This window comes from Ambystoma mexicanum, chromosome 5p (genome assembly GCF_040938575.1).
Source record: "Ambystoma mexicanum isolate Mex_15411 chromosome 5p, UKY_AmexF1_1, whole genome shotgun sequence".
Classification (NCBI taxonomy): Eukaryota; Metazoa; Chordata; class Amphibia; order Caudata; family Ambystomatidae; genus Ambystoma; species Ambystoma mexicanum.
In genome coordinates this window covers 851147097-851174276 of record NC_090930.1, presented here as the reverse complement: position 1 = coordinate 851174276, position 27180 = coordinate 851147097, and the positions used below count along the sequence as shown (strand labels likewise).

At 46.7% G+C, this 27180-nt stretch overlaps 1 protein-coding gene across 2 annotated transcripts in view; it reads left to right on the top strand.

Moving 5' to 3' along the window:
• The window catches only part of VPS41 (VPS41 subunit of HOPS complex), a 1668740-nt gene that overhangs the window by 1162418 nt on the left and 479142 nt on the right, over positions 1–27180 (top strand). For both annotated transcript variants that reach the window (XM_069613279.1, XM_069613280.1), the window contains one exon: positions 17938–18065. In XM_069613279.1, coding sequence (XP_069469380.1) covers positions 17938–18065 — 128 coding nt within the window. The remainder of the gene's footprint in view (positions 1–17937; positions 18066–27180) is intronic.

The window sequence follows — 27180 nt, the reverse complement described above, 5'->3', positions numbered from 1 at the left end:
GCCTGTCCCTATATGCGTTCCCTCTGTTGCCGTTGCGACTCGTCAACCAGCTCAAGAGGTCCCGGTGCAGGATGATCCTAGTCGCACCGGCGTGGCCGAGGCAGATCTGTTTCCCGGACCTTCTAGATTTGTCAGCGTCCCCACCAGTCAAGCTGCCGACGGACGCAGATCTTCTCTCCAGAGAAGGAGGTGCATACTCATCACGACCCGGAGTCGCTGAACTTGCAGGCCTGGCTCCTGCAGCACTAGAGTTTGGAGGGTACGATATCCCGGCTGACTGCAGAGAGGTCCTGGCAAAAGCCAGGGCGTCCTCAACTCTCAAGTGCTACGGACATAAGTGGAAGAGTTTCTCTGTCTGGTGCCGTGCACAGAAGATTAACCCTCTACGGATTACAGCCCCTCAAGTGCTGCCGTACCTACTGTCGCTGGCCAAGGCTGGACTGGCTCACGCCTCCATCAAGATACATCTGGCTGCGATCTCCCGATACACCAGAACCACAGGACGGGCGTCCTTGTGGTCCCATCGCCTGGTGAAGGAATTTATTGAGGGACTGTTCCGATCGTTCCCGCCGGTGAAGGCCCCTGCCCCGGCGTGGGAACTCAACGTGGTGCTGACCAGGCTCATGAGGGCGTCATTCGAGCCCCTGCATTCGGCACTGTTGAAATTCCTGTCGTGGAAGACTGCGTTTCTTGTGGCCATCACCTCCGCACGGCGAGTGGGAGCGATACAGGCCCTATCATGCAAGCCCCCATACTTGCCTTTTCATGACACGAGGGTGGTGCTGAGGACGCACCCCTCTTTTATGCCCAAGGTGCCGTCGGACTTCCACCTCACCGAGCCCTTGGTATTACCTGTTTTCTTCCCGTCGCCTTCGTCACCGGCCGAGAGGACTTTGCACTCGCTGGATGTGGCTAGAGCGCTGAAGTTCTACTTGGACCGCACGAAGAGTTTTCGGAAGACATCACAGCTTTTTTGTGAACTTTGGACCTGTGAACCAAGGGAAGGCTCTCTCGAAGGCTTCCATTTCCAGATGGCTCTCCGGCTGCATCACGCACTGTCATCGGTTGGCAAACCGACCATTGCCTGGCCGTCCGAGAGCCCATTCGACCAGAGCTATCGCTGCTACCACGGCGTTCTTGTCTGGTGTGCCCCTGCTGGACATCTGCAGGGCTGCTACGTGGAGGTCGACGCACACCTTCACGAGATTCTACTGCGTCGACCGGGATTCCAGGGAGGAGTCCAGGGTCGGCCAAGAGGTGCTGCGCAACCTGTTCGCCTAAGTTGAGCCTGGTGAGGAGGTAAGAACTGCTTAATGTTGAGTTTTGATGTAATGCTTAATGTTGAGCCTTTTTTCCACCTCCCGTTGGTTGTGCATGTGTGTACTGCTATGTATTCTTATATTCATGAGCATGTGAATCCATGCCAGACCCCATGCTGGAGAAGGAACAAGTTACTTAACTTTAACTGTTGTTCTCCAGCATGGGTCTGGCATGGATTCACATGCGAACCCTCCCTCCTACCCCTCTGCGGCTCTACACTTGGTCATACTGCCACTTTGCGTGCTACCAAATCTGAAGATGGCTGCCAGAGGTGGGGCTTAGGGAGAGGGCAGTCATTGGCTGGGGGCAGTATGACCCAGAGAGCAGTGATTGGTTACTACTGAGAAAGACCGATCAGAAACGAAACTGATAATGATTTTGTCTTTAGCGAGGATTCCCGGCCTGACGACAGGGAATATTCATGAGCATGTGAATCCATGCCAGACCCATGCTGGAGAACAACAGTTACAGGTAAGTAACTTGTTCCTTTTCTGGGCAAAGTGGCAGTATGTGCATTTGGCCAGATGTACAGCCCTCTTCCGGTTGAATGGTGCCAACACTCGTCATTGGAGGGATTGGGGGTGACCATGGCTCAAATAAAGGATAAAATGCGGACTCCCGTGCAGCCATTCTTCAGATCATTGTTGGAGCCAAGACTATCACAAAGAGGTGCAGACAGCTGAAGACCCGTGGATGGCCATTGAAGACTTCTAACATTGCCTCCAACCAATTCCTGATGAAGCCCTGTACCTCTGGACTGATTTTATGAAGACCCTTGACGATGCTTCATCCCTTGGGCTAGTGAAACCAAATAGTCTAGACCCTTGCATGCTAATACTATCTAGTTCTTGCTTCTGGATCATCTAGGGGCCATCCAATAACCAGCTCTGTCCAGGCACCGGTCGCCATTCTGAGCTTTGTCTTTTTGAGCTTCGCCTTGTAACTCTGCATTCCTCCAACTTGTGAGCTAAGAACAATCCTCCTGCTGCTGCTGCTCTAACGTAAATGGCAGCCTTTCAGGAGCATTTTTTGTGCTTGCCTGCTTAAATGAAGTGATTCCCTGCGACCTGCTTCCATCGTTTCCTGGAGATACCCTGTCATCATGGGATTCGTTGTCATCTGCCTTTCAGGGCGTTTGTGTCATCTAACATCAGAACCATCTCACTGTTGTGCTTAGCTGGACCAAATCGTGACACCAGAAGTGACCACTGCATCTGTGAACCCTGGACCCACTGCAACGCAACCTCTGATGAAAGTAAGTGGGTTCATCTCATTTAGGAACCCTACGAGTGGTTGCTAGCCAAATGTGAGTAAGGGTGGGTTGAGCCTGCACAACTCCTTTACCCTCTCTCCCGCCATAGGGTTGTACAGCCGCAAAAACCTGACATTACCTCTCCCCTGCCTGGTCGTGATCTGTGGAGTTCTGGCCAAGAATTCCCCCCTCACCCTCACCCCCATCCCCTAACCAGGCTTCCCCTGCTGTGGTGGGATTGGGAGAGGACCCATAGTCTGTTTTCTTACCTTTATTACTGTATCCTTACAACATGTTCCTTACCTTTTGGCTTTCAAAAACATGGTTCTAATGGATTGTCATCCCACAGATTCCTAATCCTAGATCTGTTCTTCCTGCGGCTGCAGATCTCGTACACTTTTGACAGTAGAGGGTTCCACGCGGCTCTGCTGTCATCATAGAGCCAAGACGTGACGTCAGAACAAATATCCTGCACTGAGCCCTGTGAGCTCTGTTCTTTTTTTCTTATACCCTGCATGCTTCTCGGGAACTAACCTTTGACGCCTCCGAACATTTGTCTGAGACATTTTAAAAACTACACATTTCGACAGTCATGTTGACTCGGAAACCCTCCGGTTTCATACAGTGTTGACATTGCGACAGAAAAATGTCCTTGACCGACCCTCATAAAGTGAGCCTGTGGTGCCTTGGTACCGATCACGCCATCTTCAGTTGTGGGTCATGCCAAATACTTTGAAGGAGATGGTATCTAAGTTGGCTCTTGGGCATTCAGCATTGAAGTTGCCCAGCACAACTCCTACCAAACAAAGCTCTAGTGAGGGAAGGAGCTCTGCGGTCGAGTGGTCGCCAGAAAAATCTAAGAACAGGTAAAGAAAAGCTCAGGCTCTTATCCGGACTGATAGGTACTTTTCTTCTTGAAACAATGCCTTGGTGGAAAAACTGGGATGAATTATTCTGACTGAAAATGTTGGAGGTCCTTGAGAAGACCGTTGAGCCCACCACTCCTGACAAAACTGGCAGGGTCTCTATGTCCCGTCCTTCCTGTGCGCCCAGGATCCCGTGGGTGGTTGTGTCCTCAACAATGCATCGATCGCCCTTGACGCCATCAGCAACCCTGTTGGCTGCTGCGCTCTTCAATGTCGTGTTAGCAGCAACTTCGAAAGGCCCCTCGATGTCGACAGAAGAGCAAACCCCTGAAATCCAGGAAGGACTTCATGGGTTTATTCTGAAGCATTTTTGACAAAGACAGCAACCCAATTCCGTTTGGATTCGAACCGTTGGATCTGATGCAAGTCCCTGAGGAGGTCCAGTATGAAGAGGAAAGCCTAACCGAATTAGCACTGCATCTGAAGGATGCTAGTGAACTATACACCTCTCTAAAGGTGGTATGTGTGCAGCCTGAACCTCATGCCCGTTGTATGGTGGCTTACAGAAAGAGGATGGCGGCAACATTTGCTGATGCTTTGGTCTAGGGACCCCCTTTTAAGGCGATAACACAACACTGTATGACCTAACGGACATCCTTTAAAGGGGTGTCCACAGGTGGAATCTCTGCTGCCCTTACATGCTGCTTACCTGCTGCCATCAAAGATCATTTGTTGGAGCTATGAAAAAACCCTGCTTGGGGCCAGCAGTACACAAGGATCTAGTGAAGAAATAAAAAGCAATATCTTCTGACCCAGACTTTCATGAAAGCCTGGTGGTTCAAGCTCTTACCCCACCGTGTCCCCTTATGGGGATGGCAAGAGTTATAAAGCTCTATAGAAAAGTCAATTTGGATCTAGGGTCGTGTACTCGGAGAGAACTTGATGGCAGAAGAACCTATTTGGCAACTATGGCCAGAGGCGGCTATTGTTACGGACACCTTGCTGAAAGGTTGGGGCGTTCACATGAATGAGCTGATGGTAAGCAGTCTGTGGTCCCTGGACACAAAATCACACATAAACATACTACATCTTAGGGCGATCAGACTGGCACGGATGGCCTTTTTTGCCCTCGGTATAGGGGGAAAACTGTCCAAATCATGATGGACAACGTGGTGGGCATGCACTACATCAACAAGAGAAGTGGTGTAGGGTCACCCCCCTTGTGCAGAGAGGCGATGTAGCTATGATTCTCGGCATTACAAAAATCACCTTGTCTGCAGTTCACTTGGCTGGGATGTAGAAGGCGGTGGCAGACGCCATGAGCATGCAGGGCTCAGTCTCCCACAAATGCCAGGAACTCCTTGAGGAAGTCTTCTCTGTTGGGGAATGCCTTAAGTGGACACGTTTGCCTCCAGTTCCAACAAGAAGCACATCCTCTTCTGCTCCAGGGAGTTTCCCTCAAGAGGGGCACTGAGGGGGGGAAGGGCGGGAGTAAGGAGGCACCTTTGTTGTGGATTGGAACATTCCACTCCTTTATGCGTCCCTGTTGATCCCCTGTCATTCTTCAAGTGATCCAGAAGTTGAAGAGGTACGGAGCAACCATGATCCAGATTGCCCCAGATTGGGCTAGGAGGACATGGTACCCGGGCCTCCTAAATATGATCATATGTCTCCTGCTGCATTTTCTCCAGAAAGCAGACCTGCTCTCGCTAGAGAGGTGTGGTTCGTCACTTGAGTTTGGGCACTCTGAATCTGCACGCCTGGCTTCTGCAAGTCTGAGGTACAGGGACTGTGACCTTCCAGAGGATATATGAATGTGTTACTTTTGGCCAGAAGACCGGCAATGAAAGCTCTGTATTGCTTCCTTTGGAAGAAACGTTGCAGCTGGTGCAAAGTCAGTGGCATCGATCTTCTGTGCGACACCTCAAAGATCTTGTCATTCCTCTTGCACTTTGCCAGGAAATGTCTACAGTTTACAACGGTCAAAGGCTACCTGTCGGTGCTTTCCATCTTCGAGTGCATGTCCAAGCAGGGGTAGTTCTTCACAATCCCTATTGTTATGCACTTCCTGAAAGGACTAACAGACACATTTCCCTCTACCCTTTTTGTGGTGCTACTTTTCTAATGGTGTTACCCTTTTGAGCTAATGCACTCTTACCCTCATCAGCACATATGGTCGGCAAGCTTCAGGCTTTGTCTTGTAAGCCACCCTTCACAATTTTTATGGAGGATAAAGTGATGCTGAGGGTACATTTTACCACAGACAATTTGTTTACCAGCCTTTTACCCGCTGCTTAATGCCTCTAAAGAGGAGGAGAGGCTGCATAAGCAAGACTCCGAAGGGCATTGAGTTTCTACTCTAGCAGAACAAGCCCTTTCAGACTGGAATATCAGCTCTTTGTGTGCTGCACTTGCCGTAACACAGGCAAGGGAGTAACAAAAAAGACAATTCCAAGATTGATTGTATTGTGTTTTTTAATGCTATTCTAGGTTCGAAAAAAGACGTCCCTGAAGGCTTCAGAGCACATTCCACTAAGGGCATGGCTTCTATACATACGTTTGCAAAACACTACTGCCTGTACCCTGTCAGGTCTGGACTCTCGCTTTGGCAGAGCTGTCATGCAGCACGTACTTATCTGACACCAACAGAGTTCGCTCCTCTCTCCTCCTACTTTATAGTACTGCATTGGGCGCCTATTGAAGATGAGGAATCCGTGGGAGGACACAATCCATTAGAAGAATAAATTACTTACCTCCAGCAATGATCTTTCAGATGTTCCTCTCACAGATTCCTCATTGCCCTCCTAGCTAGCCCCTCAAACAGGGAGCTTTTTCCCATTGCTGTCTCCTTCAATTCTCTAAAGCACCTGTAATTGGTGATCCCCAACGCAGCTGAGCATGGGGAAAAATGTGGAACTGAGGTCACATGGTTTGATGCAGACTAGTTATACTGACGTCGTATCTGTTCTAGACTGGGACCGTGACCTTCATCAGAGCTGTACGTTGCCCCATGCTGTCAAAAGATTCAGCAATCTGGTGAGTAATTTGTTCATCGCCACTTCCAAAGACTCCTGGCTCTCTAGAAAGGCGACTTGTGACTATTAAATGCCCAAGGCCACTTTAGCAGGGAAGGACTTTAGAAGTGCTAGGAGCATTACTTTATTAGGCAAGTTAACAGGGATACCTCAACTATTTTACTACATACCTTCATTTTTCACTTGTATCTGAGCTACTTGTGAGGGGTCAGAAATGCTAGACGGCCACAAAGGAATAGTTTTCTTAATGTTTGCCTTTTTATTAAAGTATAAAGGGCGAGATAAACACCTTTTCTTCCCTATCCTAACAAAAATGTCCTTACCTGGCAAACTAAAACTAAAGAAATATGACCTAGTGTCCCATAGTTTCTGACCCTCACACTAATACAAAAAACACACATGTACTAGGAATATTTGGCTGACTTCAATTCAACAAAACAAGGCAGAATCGAAGCTTTTAGAAAGTACTCCTTGTGACTAGGGTTGTAGCCCCTTCCACTGGATCAATTCAGGAATACCCTTGAGCAAGTTCTGATTCAACGAAGATCTGTTCAGTTCAAACAAAATATATTTTCCATCCACTGGGTCTTCTGCGCAAGCACTGATTCAAAATCAACATTTATTTTTTCTTTAGCAATATCCTCCTTGGTGTAAGGCAAATGTCTCTTCCACAAACACCAGTTCATATATCAAGGCAATTGTTTTCTTCCAAACAGTGCCTTTCTCAGGCTTCACAATAATTTTTAACACATCACAAATTATTCTTATAATGAATTGCTTTAGTCAGGATGGCACAACTACTACTTTTGATGAAGCAACAGTTTCTCAAAATTAGATCTTGATCAATGTCTCTTCAGAGCATCCTTTTTACTACAACCCCACTTCTTCCAATCAACTGTTTCTTTTCTGGCCTACTCCCCTGACAGGACTAACTATAAATGGTCCCTTTTCTGATTCACTGTCCTGCCAGGAGAAGAGGAAAACTCCTATCACTACAATTGGTCTTTTTAATGGCAATATGGGTTGCATGTTTCCCCAAGTTAATTTCTCATCAAAGGAGAATTGCGCCCTTCTTGCACTTTTAATTTTCTTGAGTCGCCGTTTGGCTGTTGGCAATGCCGGTTACAGGTCTCCCCTATTTGACTTCTCATTAATGGAGTATTGTGCCCCTTTTGCCTTTTTTACATTTTGCCAATTAGGGGTTGGATTAGACATTGACTTAAGTCTCTTGGCCACCCTCTCCTTCGTCCACTTTGCTCTTGATCTTCCCTTGACTTAATTATGGGAGCCGTTAATGCTACGAAATGCCCTGCTACCCTGTGCCTCTGATGCTCACCGGTTACTGTTGGCAACTTCGGCCTCCTTCGTCAGTGCTGAGCGACATAGCAGATTTCCCCTTCAGCATTTCAGTGTCTGTGACCTTTTGAGTTATCTTGGTCTCTCTCCCTGGGAGCCTCAGTTGCTCCGTTCTCCACGACCACAGCTCCCCCGATCTCCCGGCTTCCCTCTGGACACCGGCACAGCAGCCTCCTCGACCTTCTGCAACTCTGCAGCTTTGCAGATGCTCCGACCCCAAGCCATAGCTCGGGAGATCAGTCTCTCCTGCGCCTTCTTCTGCCTCTACTGCACACCTGAGTTCCATCTTCACATTTAACGGTCCCGTTCAGGTACCTTGCTTCACAAACACTAGACCGCATACTTTCTTCAATGGCATTTTTAATCTTCAATGACTCCTGGTTCATCTTCCTCATCTCAGTACCATGGGCATTATGGATCTTGAACGTCCATAATGGATTTGAACCTTTTATGTCCATTTCTTTCGATTTGACTGTTGAATTGGATGTTATTAGAATGTGGAAATGTTAAAGGAGTCATGTGTGACTTATTTTAGGGTTAAGACTTTGACCCAAGACAGAAGTGTAGCCATTAGAGGATAACATATTCAATTTAGAAGGTGAGTAACTTATTCTGTCCAGATAACCTTTTGCAGCAGTTTCCTTGGTTTTTCTCATGATAGGAATGTTTGCAATGACAGCAAGCCATCAGATACTTGGGAATTACGGAACACTCCTCCTCACCCGAGGATGAATACTGCGTCTCTCCCAAAGGAGGCACCATTTCCTCCTGACAGCCATCTCCTTCCATGTGATCCTCCCTTATGAGACAACCCCCAGGGTTGGGATCAGGTAGCAGCTGCCTCCCCCTGGCTGCATGAGAGGAGACTTCGGTGGGGTGTATTGCCTTTCTGGTCACACACGGTGGGGTGTATTGCCTTTCTGGTCACACACCGTGGCCTTAGACTCCAGCACCCTCTCACACAGACCAAAAGCAAGTACTTCGACTCAGGGAGGCAATGAATCACACTTGGACTACATTAAACAGCTCGTTATAGGCCCTTTATTCACACCCACTATACATACACATAACTAAACATAACATATAGTCAGTTATACATAAACATAGAAAAAGAGCTTCACTGTTAGTATAGCAGCAGAAGACGCCTTCCTCTCTTCTACCACAACACTGCTTAGTTTCAGAGGAGGTAGGCAGAGAGAACACTTGCGCTACTGGGGTCTGGAGCGGAGTGTCCTCCCTCTCAGACTGCATCACCAGGGGTCCAATTCTGTCTGACATCCCTGAAGAACACCTCATCTCTTTATGGGAGAATCCCCGCCCCTTCATGGTTACCACTGCCCTCGGCCAAAGGGCAGACAGCAAGCATTGGGAGCAAAGAGTGGAAAAACCCAGCTTCTCTCCCTTGTTCCCAGCACTCCTTATCACAGCACCTGCAATGCTCCGACTCCCTTCTGACTCGTTCTTCAGCGGATAATACAACAACTATCCTCCACAATTAGCTCATCTGGCATCACCATGTGACCTTGCAAACGTTGCAGAATTCTCGTTAGCTTACTGAGCCCACGAAAACGTAGGATTTCATTGCGGTAATGGAAGTGAATGTCCAAAATGGCAGCACATCGACGCCATGGTGTTTAGCTCATTTTCACACACTCAGCACAGGGGGATCCGTGATGAGACTGCAGGATTCATCACATACTGAACCGTTTTTACTTTATTGCATACAGTTTTCTTATATTCTTAATGAGATAGCATTACTGTTTTAAAGTAACATTTTGAGTTTTCGAGTATGGACCCCAATGGTAAATGTGCATATGGTATCTATTGGTTGTACGGAGTATTGTATATTCAGGCCTAATAAATAGTGTATTTTTGCACACTCTTGTTTAACTAGTTTTATTTGAGTGCTTTGTGTTTGTGTCATTGTTCAATTTCATCGCCCCTCACTATTCCTGAAGTTCAAGCCTTGCTGCTCAGCTATCTGCATTGGTAGAGTTTGGCCAGACCTATGTGTCTTTTCCCTTATTACTGTAATACCGTGACTTGTTTTGGAAATCCATCTTAATAGACAGCAAGGAGGGGTATTTCATCTGTCCCAAGATCTACTGTTACCCACCACCTGTGCCCGCAGCCAAGTTCTCAGGAGATTTACATTGCTTCATACCAGAACACACACAGAAATCGATAATTTACACAAAATCTGCGCCCAACCACACTTAATAATAATTATGGAACCTCCTGAATCAACAAACCCTCTCCCATCCACCAACAGGGACATGGCAAAGAGCCCATACACAACTCTCCCCCTCTCCACAAGGCTTAGTGGGCCAATCGGACACCCCTCCATTGAATTCAGCTGGAACAGATATAGGCCTGTGTGTGTTACTTCTGACAGAGAACAGGTTCGCTTTGTTTGCATTTACTATTTCTGAAGAGCTTCTCCAACAAAACAATAAAATGCTCAGCAGGAATCGGATTAACAGTAAGAGGGGTTATGTTGCTTTGAAACACCTCATTTCCATGACGCTCCCATTCATCATTCAAACACATGCCTACTTGCTGTTCCACCTGCCCAAAGTATTCCTTCTTTGTGGCTGTAATCAACTGTAAACCAGGCAGCAAAGACTTATTACCAATCTTCAGCCAATCCCTCCTCAAAACAAAATTCACATTTGGAATGATAACATATGGGTTAATAACCCACAAGCTAAATGCTTTGTGGAAGTTGTTGACAGTCTGAAATCACTAGGATTCACACAATTAATCTATGTACTCTCTCTTGGAGCGTGGCATGCTCTGGATTTGATATTCACCTGCAGCACTGACACTTCCAACCAAGTTCTCCAATCCCACTTGCAGTCAAACTACACCCTGATGTGTCTGAGCTTAACCAACCTCTCCCTTCAACAACAACCTAAAATGCCCAGATCTATAAACCAAGTTGCTAGTTGGTCTTCAGAGCTACCGCTATACCCCTCTAGTATTCTGTATTCAGGTACAGAATAACTCCTCGAGAACCTGTACTCCAACATTATTAAAGCATTCAACAGAGCCCCAAATGAGACTAAAAAAAAGATGACAGACAAAACGCTCAACAAGTGATTTACCCTGGATCTGGATGCCATGAAAAGGCTAGGGCTAAACACCCAGAGGATATTGCAAAAGACATTGGATTTAACAGACAAGAAATACTGGAACCTCATCCCAAGGTTAACATGAGATGCCCTGTAGAATGAAAAAGGCCTACTATTACTCATACATCTACCAGGCCACAAATTAAACCTTTGTACACTGTTCAAGAACCTTTGAGAGGTGACTGAAATGGAAAAAGTAACAAATGACATTGGTCAACACTATAAAAAAAAACATTTCCTTCTTCCAGTTTAATTTTGTGAAAATCTACACTATGATTTTGGACAACCTGGAACAATCTTTAATCCTGCCCACCCTCCCACCCAAGAACCAAGCATGTCTCTCACACGTTGCATCCCTAAATCTCTTTTTAAGTTTTACATACAGCCACAAAAATAACTCTTCATACAGAGAGGTGCCTCTAAATATTCATCAGACTGCCTCAGCATCTTAATATCAAACATCCTAGCAATTCAAAGTACAATCCTCACACACAATGTTTCCCTAGTAAGGTAAAAATCAAAGGTGTGTGTCAACCACCACCCCTTTCTTCCTTCTCTGCAAGATCCTGGAACACTATATTGAAAATGGAGCAACATCCTGCATGATCATGAGAACACAGAATGATCAACAGGACTCAATCAGCCTTGACCAGAACCAGAGAGAACCTCCTGCTGCCCTTCGGTTTATGTCATATCTCACATATTTCAGACTTAATTATCTGTCAGATGGAAAAATGCCCGGCTGGAGCAAATACATCCAGATGTGAACATTACCCTGTTTGACCAAAACCGTACCCTGCGGTTTTCCCCACATTCACAGATATTCTCTAACTTCAACACACACCTCCTGCATCTCCTAATGTCACATTACCACTTGCAATTGCAGATAAATGCAGATGGCTCAACGGTCCACAACCAGTTGGAAAACAGTCTGGATCGCCAGGACAAGATCCCATTTCTTTAAGGCACAGCCACGTTTGAATGAAAAATGTTCATGTGATAAAACCACTCCAAAACTAAGATTTTATAGTTTCCACATCAGGTTATATCATCTTAAACTTTACAGAAATCCAAATTGTGTGGTCCTGCTCGGCACTAGCCTCTTATGCTCTGACCAAATTGTAGCTTTCTTGAAGAGCAGTAACTTTCAATTGATAAGAAAAGCCATCCCTCTGCTCCTCACAATGAGTGTTTCTGGCTGGACGATGTGATGTCATAGATGACCAGACTAAGAAAGGTAATTCAAGGATTTTTATTTCTATAAACTCAAACTGTGCATTGCATTCAATATTAAGAAAGTCACTGTTCAAGAAAACTATAAACAGATTGTTCCATGTTATGCACCAGAGCTAGGGAGGGGGTGGGTATACTATGGGGCTTCCCTTTCTCTTACTCCTGTGTGATTCCTACCGCCTTAGCCCAGGCTTCCCAATCCCTGATTTTCCCAGATAGCGATGAGTAACCCCTACTATCTAATCCTAGCCATTGATGAAGGCATAGAAGCAAAGCCTTATCTATCTGGCTCCCTCCGGGGTCCTTTAGTTGGTGACCTAGCCTAATGATTCCCCCCAGATAGTATGTCAATGTGGTCTTGTGGTCCTAGTCCCTCACACTCTGAACTCTTACTTCCTTTTGCTCCTCTCGCTGATGGTTTTTCTCCTTACTCTCCCTCTCTCCTACTCCACTGTCACTTTCGTGCTCTTTCTCTCTTGCTCTCACAGGCATTCTCACATGCACTCACAGCCACACACTCACAAATGCACAGCCATGCACGCACAGTCATGCATGTGCTTGCACTCACAGGCATGCATGCACACACACACACTCACAAAATCACTCGCACTCACTTGCACGCACTCGCAAACTCTCCGGCGCACTCAATTACAAGCACTAAAACACACACCCTGTCACATGCACGGTCACACACGCTCTCGCACATGCCCTCTCAATCGCCCCCTCTCCCACACACAGACTCTTACATACACTTGCTTACACTCTCTCTCGCACACACACTCGCACGCACACTCTCTCGCGCGCGCACACACACTCGCACTCTTATACTCTCCTTACCTACACCTGTCCCTCCAATGGCCACACAGTCTCTGAGCTTTTCCTCTCTCTCCTCCACTTTCCCTTCCACTCTCCTCTCTTCTTACCCTTCCTAACCTCACCACTTTCACCCCTCCTTAGTCTGCTGCACTCGCCTTCTTCTCACTCTCCTACTCTTACCCCTACTCACTCTGCTACTCAGGGTTATAGTTCCCAGCTCACTCTTCCATCAATATGTTGCCCTGCCCACCTTTTTCTCTCAACACGCACGTCCTATTACTCTATTACCCCATTCTCCCTCGATCTCCTTCTTTTCTCTCCACCCACCTCTTTTAACTGCATTCCTCCTGCTTCACTCTGCCCTCAACACTACTCCCACTACCACCTCTTACTCTCTCCTACCCTCCTACCATGCACTCACTCTTTCTAATGCCCCTCTACACTTCTCACTCTCTAGCTTTTGTTCTTTTTCTCACCTTTTACAACCCCCTCCTCACGCTAGGCTTCATAGATCTGGTAACACTCCCTCTGCCAATTGCTACCTCTCCTGTACTCTGTTCCAAATCTGTCAGTAACTCCTCAACACTCCGCTCCACCGTTCCTCTGGTCTCCTGGTCCACCTCGAAGTCTTCTGACTTCACCTGAACACCTGCCACTCTCTTTCATTCACTCCCATTATACACTGTGCTCTTCTTAAATACAACTCTTCTCCACAATCTCTTCTATTGGTTCCACCACTCAACTGGCTCTGTGGACCAATATGAGCCTATATTTTCCCCAGAGGCTTTAAAGGAATCCTCTAAACTCCACCCCCTTTTTCAATCTGTGTGCAGGGAAGCAGCCAGGTGCTCAGGCAGCACGTTTTCCATGTAGCTTTCTTCAGGAGCTGGTGAGTTGTGTTGCCAATTCTGTTTGGGGGGCTAAGAGGATGTGTTTCTCTCTTGTTCGCCTGCAGCCTCTCCTCACTCCTAGTTCGTTTCTGTTACCCCACCATTTGCCTGGGGTCTGTCAGGGTTTGGGCGGTCGATTGTTGGGTGTCTCATCTCTGTTTGACAATAAGAATTCCAGTCCCTTCCATCCCTGGTTGTACTTCTGTTCCCCTTGCACCGGTCTGGGTTTTCTTAGTTTCTCCAATGTGCTCTTTGGGAGTTGCAGTTTTGAAATAGAAAAGAGGGAACTCTGGCCAGAAACAGTACTGGGAGGTATCATAACATTTGTGCCACATTCAAGGACTGAGCCCCCTCCCCAAACTCTCCCTCCCTGCTTCTGGGACAGGGCTGGCTAGGACTTGCACCAGTTTTGCACCCTTATCCCAGAGTGGGAGGGGTCACATGTTTCCCCTTGACTGGGTCAGTCCTCTGAATCAGTCACAACTATTGTATTCGAGTCTATGATTGAATTCCAAAGAAAGACATCTAAAAAATCCAGAGGTTTCACATGCAATCAGCTGGGGCCATACTTGAACCAAAAAAGTGGATCCACCTATCTCTGCCATGTATAGTAATCAACAGGCTCATGGTCAAAAAGGTTCAAATTCAAATTTCTCTTCACTGTGAAGGAAAAGGTCCAGAATACCTTAGATAACTGCATCCCTGCTACACCCTGATTGGAACTTCTTGTTGGGCACCGCTGATCTATTAAACCAATCCAGCTTCAAAAACACAAGTTATGAAGGGTTAACTTGGCGGTTTCCAGGATCCCTCCTATTTAATTATTTGGGCCTTTACAAAGCACCCCACCTTGTCTGCCAGCCTTTAAAAGATCTGGAAACAAGCCAGTGTAAGGGAGCCTTTACCTCCCACGTATGTATTACTGTAACTGGTTCCTGCTTTTCCCCGTACCAATGAGCCACCAGTGGCACTAGCCTCTGTCTGGACCTCTTGAGACCATTCCCCACTGATCATTATAGTGCTAGCACATGGATTCCACGTCTCCCAGGGGTTTCGCGATGGAACTGCCCCTCAGCCCGAGAATCAACATGACACCATGCGCTGTGTAGTGGCCATACAGTGAAATACCAGTGCTCTTCAAACCACTAAATCAAACAAAAACAAATCTCTTTCATCACTCCACTGAACAAATGGTTCTTTCCGTCTTCATTCAAGTATATGATGTGTTTTTCTCAAATGTAGTATGAGAAGAGACAGGAAAGATGAGGAAATCAGATACAGAGACTAGGGGAGGCAGCAGCAGATCGGACAAAATTGTCACGAAATTGGATGGGGCATGTGTGGGCAAATTAAATGAGGCTTATTGGGGCAGACGATTTACCTTTAGGAAGCATTATCTTTTGTCTGTGGAAAAAGAACACCATGACGAAGGAGTCATACATTGAATGTTCATGGCATATTCGATTTCACAAAAGTGGCTTGTTTTCAGCAAGAAGCAGAAGCCAACATCTAAAGTGCTAAGTGAGTCTAGTGAAGGTGAATGTTTGTTCTTATGAATACTTAATAAAAAGTAGTGGGTGACAAATGGAAAAGAATATGATTTCCAAAGGGAATAGCAGTGTTATGGGGAGGAGTGCCAGGTTAATAGTGTTTTTATGTGCATTTATTGGCTCAGAAAATAGGCAGAGTAAATGGCAGCAGTGTTCTTTCCATGGGGGGATGTATACCCATAATTAACCGGCCTGCTGGTTTATTGATGCACAGTGCGCTCTGCTAGCTGTTGTTGTCTGACTACTGCAAAATTGTTAGTTCTCCAGGCTTCCATTGTCCCAGAGTGTGCTGCAGTGGCTAGATGTCAACATCCGAGTACTCTACAAACCCAAACCTCCTGAAATAAATGATTATCTACATGTGTTTAAGCTTCCAACACATATACATGTATTTCTTTTTAGAGAGGCGTGTGTTCACCAATAAAACCTTTACCAATCTAAGCATAATAAAGGAGTATACACACATAAAGGGTACAACTTTAGAAATCCCTTGTTTGTAATGCACCTAACAACTGCAATCTTTACTGATGGAATGAAATCAGTCAGGCTGGTATGCAACAACCTTTTCCTGCCATCCTCGTTCTTCTGGACATGTCAACCATATTACCCCACTGAAGCGCTTATAATGCTCTTTTACCATGAAGAATAACACATGTATTTAAATTTCTTTACTCTTCCTCAGCAGGGGTGCAATTAATATCTGCTAATTATTTTAGTTATGAATCTGCAACTAAGATGTCCCTTAGGATTTGTTCCCTCCTAGGATCTGTTCTTATACCCCTAGCTCTTCAGCACTTGTCTAAATCCTCTGTCCAACCTCATTGCCCCTTTCTCCTTCACCGCCAAAACCTACACAAATTTCCTTTAGGCACAATCCCAAGTACCTGCCCCATAACAGTCTGCCTTGCACACGACGACTGTATGTTTATCAATTTGTGCTTAAATGCTTCAAAAACTGCAATCATCTACTTGGTTCATCTATCCCTACTCCCTTCTCCTCCCCCCTTTCTTCTGGCCTTCCACTAAGTGCACCCCTCCTTGTCCCTGCATTTTAGACCTTGGGAATCCTCTTTGATGGTCATCTCACCTTCACTCAAGTTCAGTAATTCTCAGTCTAATTTCCAACTTTACATGCTTAAGGGCTTGTAAAGTCTCTCAAAGTCAAGATGACCAGAGCCATGGAACCATGGCCTTACAGTGAAATACTAGTGTGCTTCAAAAGACTAAATAAAACCAAAGCAAACCTCTATCTTTCATCACTCTACTAAACCAAATGGTTCATAGAACCATGGCTGTAGTCATCTTGACTTTGTGAGACGTAATGAGAATGCTGGATTTCCATCCACTCCTGGCTGGATTATTGTAACAGACTCTACTTGCGCCTCCCCAAATGCCTTAGCCACCAAATCCAGATCATATAAAATAATGCTGCTAGACTGCTTGTAGTGGTGAGACCTGGAGACCATATCAAGTCTGCCTTGAAATCTCTGCATTGGCTTATGTGGATATTCAGTTCCAGCTGTCATGCCGGCCTGAAAGCTCCCCTCACCGTTGTGTACACTCTCTTGCCCGCTTCACCGTCATACTGGCACCTCTTCTCAATGAACACACAGCTGCTCCAATTCAAACTCACTAGGTAAGCTGATACTTCTTGACAAGCCTTAACATCAAATGTATGGTTCCTGCATCACCACCTTGTGACTCCAATCTTTGCTGAGCTGAATAAACTGAAGTTAAAAGATGCAAGGATTAGAGTCTCTTTGCTTTTGAAGTTGTGTCCTTCCAAATGTGCTCACGTCCCACTTGCCATTTTATGGATTCATCTTTGAAGTGTTCTGCTGAAACACACTTGTTTATTCCTGCCACCCACACTCGCCTGGTAGGTGGTTAATTCGAAAAAGGGGCAGTGTCTACCCACATAATTCATCCCTCTGAAAGAATTTGTGTGAAGGTTAGATTGCAAGGTGGTCTGCTGCCTTGCCCCACCATCAGTACCTTATTGCCTACCTCTAAATGGTTCAGTGCCTTTGCTGCCAGTATAAGGCTGGCCGTCAGACATAGGATAACAGTGGAGTTGCCACCATTTTGTGCTGGTGATAGACCACTACTTTCCTCTAAATCAAGGAACTGTTATGCTATACTGCTTGTTGCATTCTATTTTGCCAGGAATTGAGCAGTCATGTAGGGGAGATCACAAGACATGGCCAGAAAGAAAGCAAAACATTATCAGCTAGCTTGGTCCATTATTTGGAGGATTCATTTATTTATGTATTGTTGATTGATGGATGTTAGGCACGCCAAACTGTCTCATGTATCTCCGTATTGTCTGCAGACGCTCAATTTAGTACCTTCAGAATTTCAGGAAATATTTTAACATCCTCAGCCATCAGCATCTTGTCACAAGCAATGCTGCAGTACTACAATGCTAACAACCCCACATTCTCGACTTTCAACATTGAATTTTATTGACCTGTCTTTTGTCTAGGGTTTTTCAACTTTGATAAAAGAGTGGCCTGGAGATTTGTATAACAACAAAGCAATTGTTCAAGCTGTGCAGGATATTCTGAAGAAAGATCCACTGAATAGTACTCTGCTGAAGACCCTGGCTGAACTGTAAGTGACCTTTTAGTATTTTAAAAATATATAGAAAACAAGCAGAGGACCAATTTTTTTCATTTCAGTGTTTGTGGAAACATTCATTTTCATCAACTATTTTGTTAGAAAGTTTAAACAATCATTTTATCTATGAGAAATGTTCCTGCCACTAATGTTATTGCTGGAATGCAAAACTCTTCTCCCTCTTGGCTCATTTGGCTTGAAATTCCAAAGCAGGTATCCAGCAAATGTATTTTGAATTAGCCACCAAAGGTTTGGATGAAAACAAGTTAGGCCTCCTGCTTACTGTGTCAACGTCCTGTATTGATCGCTGGGTGACAGTACTATGATGAAATTAGTACCTGGGAGCCGCCACAAATCCAGATTCATACACCAGACTAATTATACAGGGGATCCCTCAAACACCCCAGTCTTTCGCCAGCCTCCTTTGTGTTGACTCTTCCAAGAAACTCCATCGTTGGCAGACAAGAACTAGTCCGACTGGGATGGTTGCAGGCCTGTGTTGTAACTCATATGTTATCACTTTGTAAGTTGTGCAAGGGCCTTGCACTAGAAACTTTGGGGTTATATGGAGAGATATATGAGCTAGCATCATAGGTAGAGTGAGGAGTGTTCACTATGGGACTATTGATGTCTCTTCTAATGGATTATTTACTCCCATGGATTCCTCATCTATGATATGTCTATCCCAGCGCAGCTCTTCTCCGGAAACCTTTCTGCCGCCAGTGGGCACAGCGCGGCTTGCCCAATGACTCTATGTGCCCGACACTGGAAATTACATTGGGGCCACTGTGTATATATAGTGACGCCATGCCCCATGACATCAGTTCCTTTTTTCTACATAATCTGTTCGCCCTGGAATACGCTAATCAAGCTTACTTTTATTTCTCAATACCATGCCTACTCAATCAAAGGCCTCTGGCATCAATCCGTGTGCACACTGTAGCTGGCAGATTTCGGTCTCAGAGCCGCACCAGATCCCTCTATTGCTTGTGGTGTGGGAGGGCCACAAAACCGGGATTGCATGTCATGCCAGTCCATGCACCCTAAGGCCCTTTGAGTGCAAACGGCGAAACACTTCACATTCCTGCACAATGCGAAAAATTAAGCTCTGCAAACTCCTTTCCAGGTCCCATGGCTCGGATCGGTGCTCTGAGAAGTGGGTGACTCCATGCAAGGAAAAGAAGCAGTATTGGAAGAGGGCCCGCTCTCTAAGTGAGTTCTCCCACCGGCATTCCTCTTCGTAAAAGAAGAGCCACCGCTCCAGGGATTCAACTGAGCAGCCTACGCATGTACATTTTCCTGCCCAATCCACCGCCCTGGAGGAATGGGAGAACTTCTGCATGAAGATGTTGGACATCTTTGCCAAGGCGGAGATCGCTCCAACCTTGGCGCCTCTGGCGCAGGCAAACGGCAGCATCTGTCTTGGCTGCAGTGCCAGCGGGTCCCACCCCATCTGTTGAAACCCTTATGGTATCCACTGGGGACCACACCCACATGCATAAGGACTCGGGCTTGGACCAGAAAGGGACCGAGGACACTCAGCACTGACTGGTCCCACCTTTGGGCACCGAGGCCTCAGCGCCGGCTCTGACTTCGTCAGCGGCATGAAGTACGGCTCCACCATAAGATGTGCCACTCCCTATGGGCGTCTTCATGCTGATGAGAAGGGCAAACAGGTCCTCCTTGGATTAGAACCTCTGGTTTCTTGGGTGGTGAGGGATTTCCAAGAAGGAATTATATGAGGAAGGGGAGAATGTGTTGGGACTAGCAGAGGGCCTTTCAGGTCGCCATTGGCATCAAGACCTCCCCAGAGATGGAGATTTTGCCAGCTCTGTCCCTGGAAATTCTCCTGCTGCGTTCTAGTACATGATGGCCAAGGTGGCCAGTACTCGAGGGCTGTCTGCTCCGTCCAGGTCAAAGATACAGTACGAATTTTGTGACATTCTGGACGATACCCGCAAGAAAGAGTCAACGCAGTGAGAAGTCAGGGAAGAAACCTCACGCTTTGGATACATGCATTTGAATGTTTGTTCCTCCCACTGGTGGAAATAAATCCACCGTCCAATTTCATTTAGTCAAGAACTGGACAACATCTAAATTCGAAAAACTCCAGCTGCGCAATTCGTGGCGAGTGAGAGAGATCACTTCACTTCCTCCTACAGTTGGGGCCAGTACCATGCGTAGTCTGTAGTGCTTGGACAAATCCCTGAATTTGAAGCTCACTCCTCATCCAGCTGACGGCTAGTGCAGTGCCAGCGTTGTTATACGTGGGCTTCATCTAACTGTTCCCGCAGTGAACAAGGGAGCTGGTGAGTAAGCACTGTCCTGCTCCTTTGGGACATGGCTTTCCTCTCCTCCCGTGCTTCACCTGAGAGCTTTGTGGTTTAGGCCATTATGGCTAGCCTGAAGACATCTACCTTCCTGTTTCTTCCACTGGACAGAGATAGTAAGAGATTTGAAACATGGGGCAAGAAGATTTTGGCGTCATGCAGTCTTGAACTGCGAGCTGTTAATGCCTCTTGAGCCATGATGAAATTCTTCTTTGGCCAGTGGTGGCCAATGCGGCTGAGTACATCCTGGAAGGTGAAATAAAGGACAGTTTTCTGTCCTTGGTCTTTGATGGCAATGAGGCGGCACGCCAAAGGCTGCAATCAGGACTGGACCCAGCAGACTGTGTGGGCAGATCTATGACCACGAGCACTGTGGTCAGACTCGACTCTTGGCTGAGAACATCATGGTTTGCGTTTGATGTCCAGACCAGGCTGTTGGACATGCCTTTTGATGGCTAGAACCTTTTTGGTGCGAAGGCTGATGACACCCTCCAAAACTTTGTCTTCTAAGGTTACTGCTAAATCCTTGGGGTTTGCAGTACAACAGCCCTCTGCAGAGCCTCTGTTTCGGGGCATGGTTTTCGTCCCATCCCTGCTTTTACACCGAGGGGCTGCGGTGAATCTACCCCAAGAAGAATGCAGGGCAGAGGCTTCCTGCGTGGTACAGGAGCCCAGAGAGGTGGTGCGGCTGCAGCCATGTCCCCCAGAGCGCTAAACCTCAGTGATGGGTTATGCCACTCTTCGCCAGTGATGAGGAGAATTTCCATGTTCAGCCCAGAGTGGTGCAGAACCACTACCGATGCTTGGGTCTTCCAGTTCATTGAACAGGGTCATTGCTCCCATTCCTCCAGCATCCTCCAGAACACAGGCCCCAGGCCACCCCCTTGTCTCCGTACCCCATCCTCCTGAAGGTCTGTCAGCTTCTGTCCAAAAGCGCGATCAAACTGGTACCGCGCTCTTAACGAGGAATGGGGTGGTAATCCACTTATTTTTTGGTGGCAAAGTGGGATGGTGGCTTGCATCCCATCCTGGATATGTGGCTGCTGATCCTGTAAGCCCTCTATCTCCAGGACTTCGTGGTATCACTAGACCTTCAGGATGCCTTCTTGGGTGTGCTGATTAATTGCAAGCACAGGAAATACCTGGGGTTTATCGTGGGCCACAATCGCTACCAGTTCAAAGTCCTGCCGTTTGGTCTTTCTTCGGCTCCCAGGGTTTTCACCAAGCTGCTGAAGTGACAGCTCACCTCAGCAGGGAGGGCATTCATGTATTTTCCCAACATGGATGACTGGCTTGATCGCGCTTTCCCCAGATCTAGTGTTGGAGCATCAGCTCCAAACATGTACGCTATTGCACAGCCTGAGATTTCCATGAACTTCAAAACGTCCTGTGTTTCTCTGTCCCAGTCCCTTCGATTTATCAGTGCGGTCTTGGACACTTGCCTCGGCAGGGCTTCCTGCCTGAGGATCGAGTGATGAGCATCTTTTGGATGGTCAACGTACTCAAATCCCAGGAACAAATCCCGGCCTCAGCCTTCCTGCACCTGGGCCTCATGGTCTGCTGCTTCATAGTGGTTGCAGATGCGAGGCTGTGCATATGATCTCAGACCAGGTGACTCAGGATCTCGCACAGTTGGCGATGCTAGACAACTTGCTGAAAGGCGTGTTCCGCCAACCTTGATGGTGGTCACAGCCGTGTCTCTGATTGTTTGGGGGGCTCACTTGTTGGACCTAATGCTGAGCGGACTGTGGCCTGCCGCAGAGTCTCGGAACCACATCATCTTGCTGGAGCTGTGGGCGATCAGGCTGGCTATAATAGCTTTCCTCCACTCTATGAAACGCAACAGTCTGCTGATCTTGATAGACAGAGAAGCAATGCGACTGTGTTTCTGGACTCCTGGGAACAGCAGCTCATTTTGCCAGATGAGCGAATGTTGCAGCGGATGCAATGAGAAGGCAAACTTCGGCCTCTGTTAGCTAAGAATTGTGGCAGTCACACTGTGTGAGACTACACAACACTTATCTGCTTGGTATTCGGTAACCCACCTTTTGGTATAGGTCTGTACTATACAAGTTGGTAGTGTGACTGAGCAGCCAGGCCCCTCTCAAGAGGGATAAATGTGAGCTGTAGAGCTGTACAAATGAAATTCGTAAATACAAGTAGCCAAGTAACGCTTACACTCAAGGTTTCAGTTATGAATAATTATTTATTTAACATCCCTTTTTAAATAAGCATTCTTTAAAAAGGCAATTCATTGTAACAATGTAAATATACTTTAAAATTACTTTTCAGAGTCAAAACAAGTTAGTGGATAACCTTTGGTTATGCCTCTTACACAATTCCTACACCTTGAGGTGACTTAAATCACAAGGACAGTAATGGCATTTATATACCGCACTAGTATAATTTGCAGGATTCTGAGGTTGCAGAAACGAAAGGTTAGGGCAATAATAGTTCTCAGCACTTGTGAGGACAACTAAATCCTCCAATGAAGTCTAAATAAGCCTTTCCCAGCAGTACCAGTGTACACAAGCTACCACCTATAAGGAACAAACAATATCAAAGTCAATGGACTAGAAGGGTCTTGGCCAGGACAGCCAAAGTTATTTGGGACACAGTCTATGGATCTAATGCACTTTTGGATCAAATTATTGCACAAAGTTAGAGAGTTTCAGAACATCACTTGTAGGGCCGCAAGCTGTGAAACCTGTGAGAAGAGAGTTGAAATTAACTCAAAAAGGTAAGCCAATGCAATTCCCAACTGAGAAGAGCGTGGCTTAAGGCAATAAGGTAATTACCCCAAGCCTAAACAGTACCTCTGGTTTGAAGAAGATTGGTCCAGCTGGATTCCGTCTTGCTACAGCGGTGCAGTCCCTGGTTCCTGAGCTTCAGTTGTAGGGACAAGACGGAGGACATCTGGAGGGCTCCTGTAGTGGTACTTGGGCCCTCGTCGGCAGCTACAGACTCTTTTCTATTCAACGCCACTTCGCAGTTTCATCGCTTAGCAAACAGCACTGTTGCGTATCTCGGTCACTGGTTGGACTCTCATTGCTCCCTCGGCCCTGCACTCTGGTGAGGGGACTCTGGATCTGGAGGTCCTGCTTCTGGATGGTCCATACGAGTCTCCTGGAGCTTCTAGCCAGATTCGTTCCGCAGCAGACATTGCACTACACTACGGACACTCAACCCCTGGCATTGGGCTTTCACAGCAATGAACAAGCATGGCCAGTTGTTAGGCAGAAACCTGTGCAGTTCCCTCTGGGACCACTGCAAAAGATTTAAGACTACAGGTGTTTGGCAGTAAACCCACTTGGTAGCAGTCTGTACCACACAGATTCACTTGGTAGCTGTGGCTGAGCAGTCAGACTTCCCTCAAGAAGAGTTAGGCAGTATACAGAGTATTCACAATAGGCCAAAAGAACACAGTAGAACAAGTAAACGCTGCCCAGGGCTTGGTGTAAAAGAGATATAATCATTTATTTAAAACCACATCTAGAAAAACACACAGGCACTAATAGTAAGCAATTCAACGGTCACTAAAAGATATACACACCCTTAGAAGAATATTAGACAAGTCTTAAGTAAAGCCCCACTTATTTTCAGACAGCGGTGAGCGCTTAACGCAGATGGCACTCTAATAATTCGTTTTAAAAGGGAGAGAAAAGCAGAGAATAATTTGAAACAGGTCCCAACACTTTTACAAGAACACAACAAGAGAGGAAGGCAAAGTAAAACTGTGAAGTTAGAGTTCAGTAGGCTGGATCCACTTTAAGAGGATCAAACGAAATGTGTCCAAGGTCACACGGTTGCAGTGCACAAAAGTCTTGAAGAGGTTCAAAAAGAGTTGGACCAAAGAAAGGGATCAGTTAGAAGGTCAAGGCGGCCAGCCCAGTCCAGAAGGTTAAGGGGTTATTATTACCTTGTAGCAATCTTTAGAAAGGGAGGCCTGGCGGACACGGTACCTTAGTGTTGAGAATACTCCAGCGGGGCAGTTGTTCCTGGCAGCGGATGTAAGTCGGTGCTTTGTCCGGGGAAGAGAGGATCTCGTCGGGGAGGAAGACAGGATCAGTTGCACTGCCAGGGAAGAAACCAGCCGCGGAGTTTCTCAGGTAAAAGGAGCTGTCCTTTGATTCGCGGTCCAGTGGTAAGTGGCTATCCGGTTGCCGGGGTGCTTGGCACGGGCAATTCGACCACAAGCCGGTCTGCGGTGCGAAGAGAAGAAGGTAAACTGGTTGTGCCCACCAGCCGGGAGATCTTCTCTGTTGTCGGGAAGTTGTGAGTCGGTTCCGCAGGGCTCCACCGGTGGTGTCGTGGTAGGGCGGCTCAGATTCTCCCTCGTCGGATTCTCAGGTCCTGTGGCGACTTCTGAAGTTCCAGTCCCCAAAGCCCTGCTTTTATGCAGCACACCCCCATTCACTCAGCCTAGCTGTCAATCAAACACCAATCGCACAAGAGTGCGACTTGAGTTACCAAGGTAACTCAGTCCAGGGTGCCTAAACCCCCTCCCACACCCCCTGTGGTACCCAGACCTGTGGAGAAGCCCGCCAAAAAGTAGAACAAAGGGCTCGACTTGGGTTGGAGTCACAGAAGAGAGAACAAACGCCATTTTAGAATCGAGTCCTGGCAAAAAATACCAACCGGCGAATTAATATTAAATAAATAAACCGGCGGTATGTTCAAGGCTATGAGAATTAAACAATTAAAGTTGGTAGCCTCGAACAAATCCCATAGAGATATATTTGCGGTCGAATATAAAAAGTAGTATCCACTGCCACCAGCCAAAACTCGCTCAGGGGGGACGGAGACGTGCCCCCTCGACTAGCAGACCCCGGGGCAATCGAATTGCCCCGACCAGTACATCCACAATATGATGGTTTGTACTGGTTTCTGTTAATAATTTGGGACTAGTAAAGCCAATGGTGACTTTACATGCCCTGGGAGACAGTAGTCAGTCCCAGGGGTATGGAGTCTATGGTGGGGTGTCACTATGACACCCCTGTGTCACTGCACGGAGGATGCTGTGTAACACACATAGTAAAAACACATGAGACCCTATGGAGTAAAGGATCCCATAGCCCATAAAAACACATTAACAGTCAAAGGAACACCATAAATCATGTCCAAGAGTGGGAGAAAAAGAGTCTCACTCTTGGCAGGAGAAAAAAACAAACTCCAGAAATCCAGCAAAGCTGCTGGGGGACTCACTAGGTTAGGAAATTCAGCCTAAAGAGAGAATTCTCCCTAACACTAGTCGGGGATGGTGGTCCAGTGGAGTAAGTCTTGGAGTTAGTTGGTCCCACTAACCCAAGGGTAGAAGTTGTTCCGTCCAGAACTTCTCTGTCGAGGTGAAAAAGGTGGTCAGCGCAGCAGCAGGGCTTCACCAGGCAATTCAAAGGTCCAGGAGATTGCAGCAAGCTTTGTTCACGGTTTCTCCCAGTGGTCGACTCTACCTGTAGTCCAAAAACTCTCACCTATTAAGCAGGTTTCTTCCATTCATGAACAGCCTAGACTGTCAATCACACAGCAGGGTGGCTGTACTAAAAGGACAGTCAGCCAGCCAATCAGGACTCGTTACATTCAGGCATTCCTAGAGACAAAGGACAGGAGTTTCGGGATCGTCCCTCACATCCTGTCCTTCCAGACACACTAGAGCCAGTGGCGGGTTTCAGGGCTGAAGCCCGCCAAAGGCAAGAAAAACAAAGGGCTCAAACCTGTCTCAACGCACAGAGTAAAACCCAAGAAAGACATCACAAACAGAAAATGGCAAAAAAAGAAGACGGGGCCATTTTGATAAAATGGTCCCCCATGGTGCTGTACTGCAGCTGAGGGTTCAGCCTGCGGTAGAAAAGCACAATGGTTGAAAAAAGTAAACCACTGCCACCAGCCATTTAAAGTAGTTAGGGTAACATAAAAATGTTACATGAGAATGTAGGAAAAGGGGCTACTTGGTAACCCCCCAGAACTACACATAAAATGGTGTGTGATAGACCTACAAAGAGAAAAGGTAAGTAAAGTCAATTTCACTTTACTATTCCTGGGAACTGTAGTTCACACAAGATATTTTAACCTTATGATGACTCTAAAGGATTTCTGTGACACTGCGCTGAAGGTGCTTTGTGTCACCATACAAAAAGCAGATGCCTATGGAGTTTGACAGACTCAAAAAACAGTGAAAACACAAAATCCAAATCGGGTAAAAGGTCTCACTCACTCCAGGGTTAAAATTAAAAAGTCATAAGTCCAGCAAAAGAGCTTGGGGTCTCTAAGGTTGAAGGAAATCAGCACAGAAATTAGAATTCTCCCTAACACCGGTCCCCCCCAGACTAAGGGACAGGTGGATTTAATCCACTCCTGATTGAATCTCTTATTTCAGCAAGTCTTCTTTTTGGATAGACCATCAACATTTTGGTGATTACACCCTGACCTGTGTACTATGGTAAAATCAAACCCTTGGAGGCTGATTGACTATCTCAACAATTTTGGATTCTCCCCCTTCATCTGCATTAACCATCTCAAGGGTTGAGGGGGTGTGGCCACAGAACCATTGAATAGGACATGTCCTGATGAGCTCCTGTAATGCAGAAACACTGAAAAGGAGGTTTTTTGGAAACCTACAACTGGGAAATGGCAGCACCGCATTGGAGAACTTAGTGGGCGTACCTGGGTGCAGTCTGGTAACTCTAGGTGCTCTGCCCAAGTAACTAGAGCTCTTCAGTGTTGGAGTTGGTAACTCGTACGTGTGAACAGCAAGATGGCGGCGTAGAACGAAGGAAATGCTG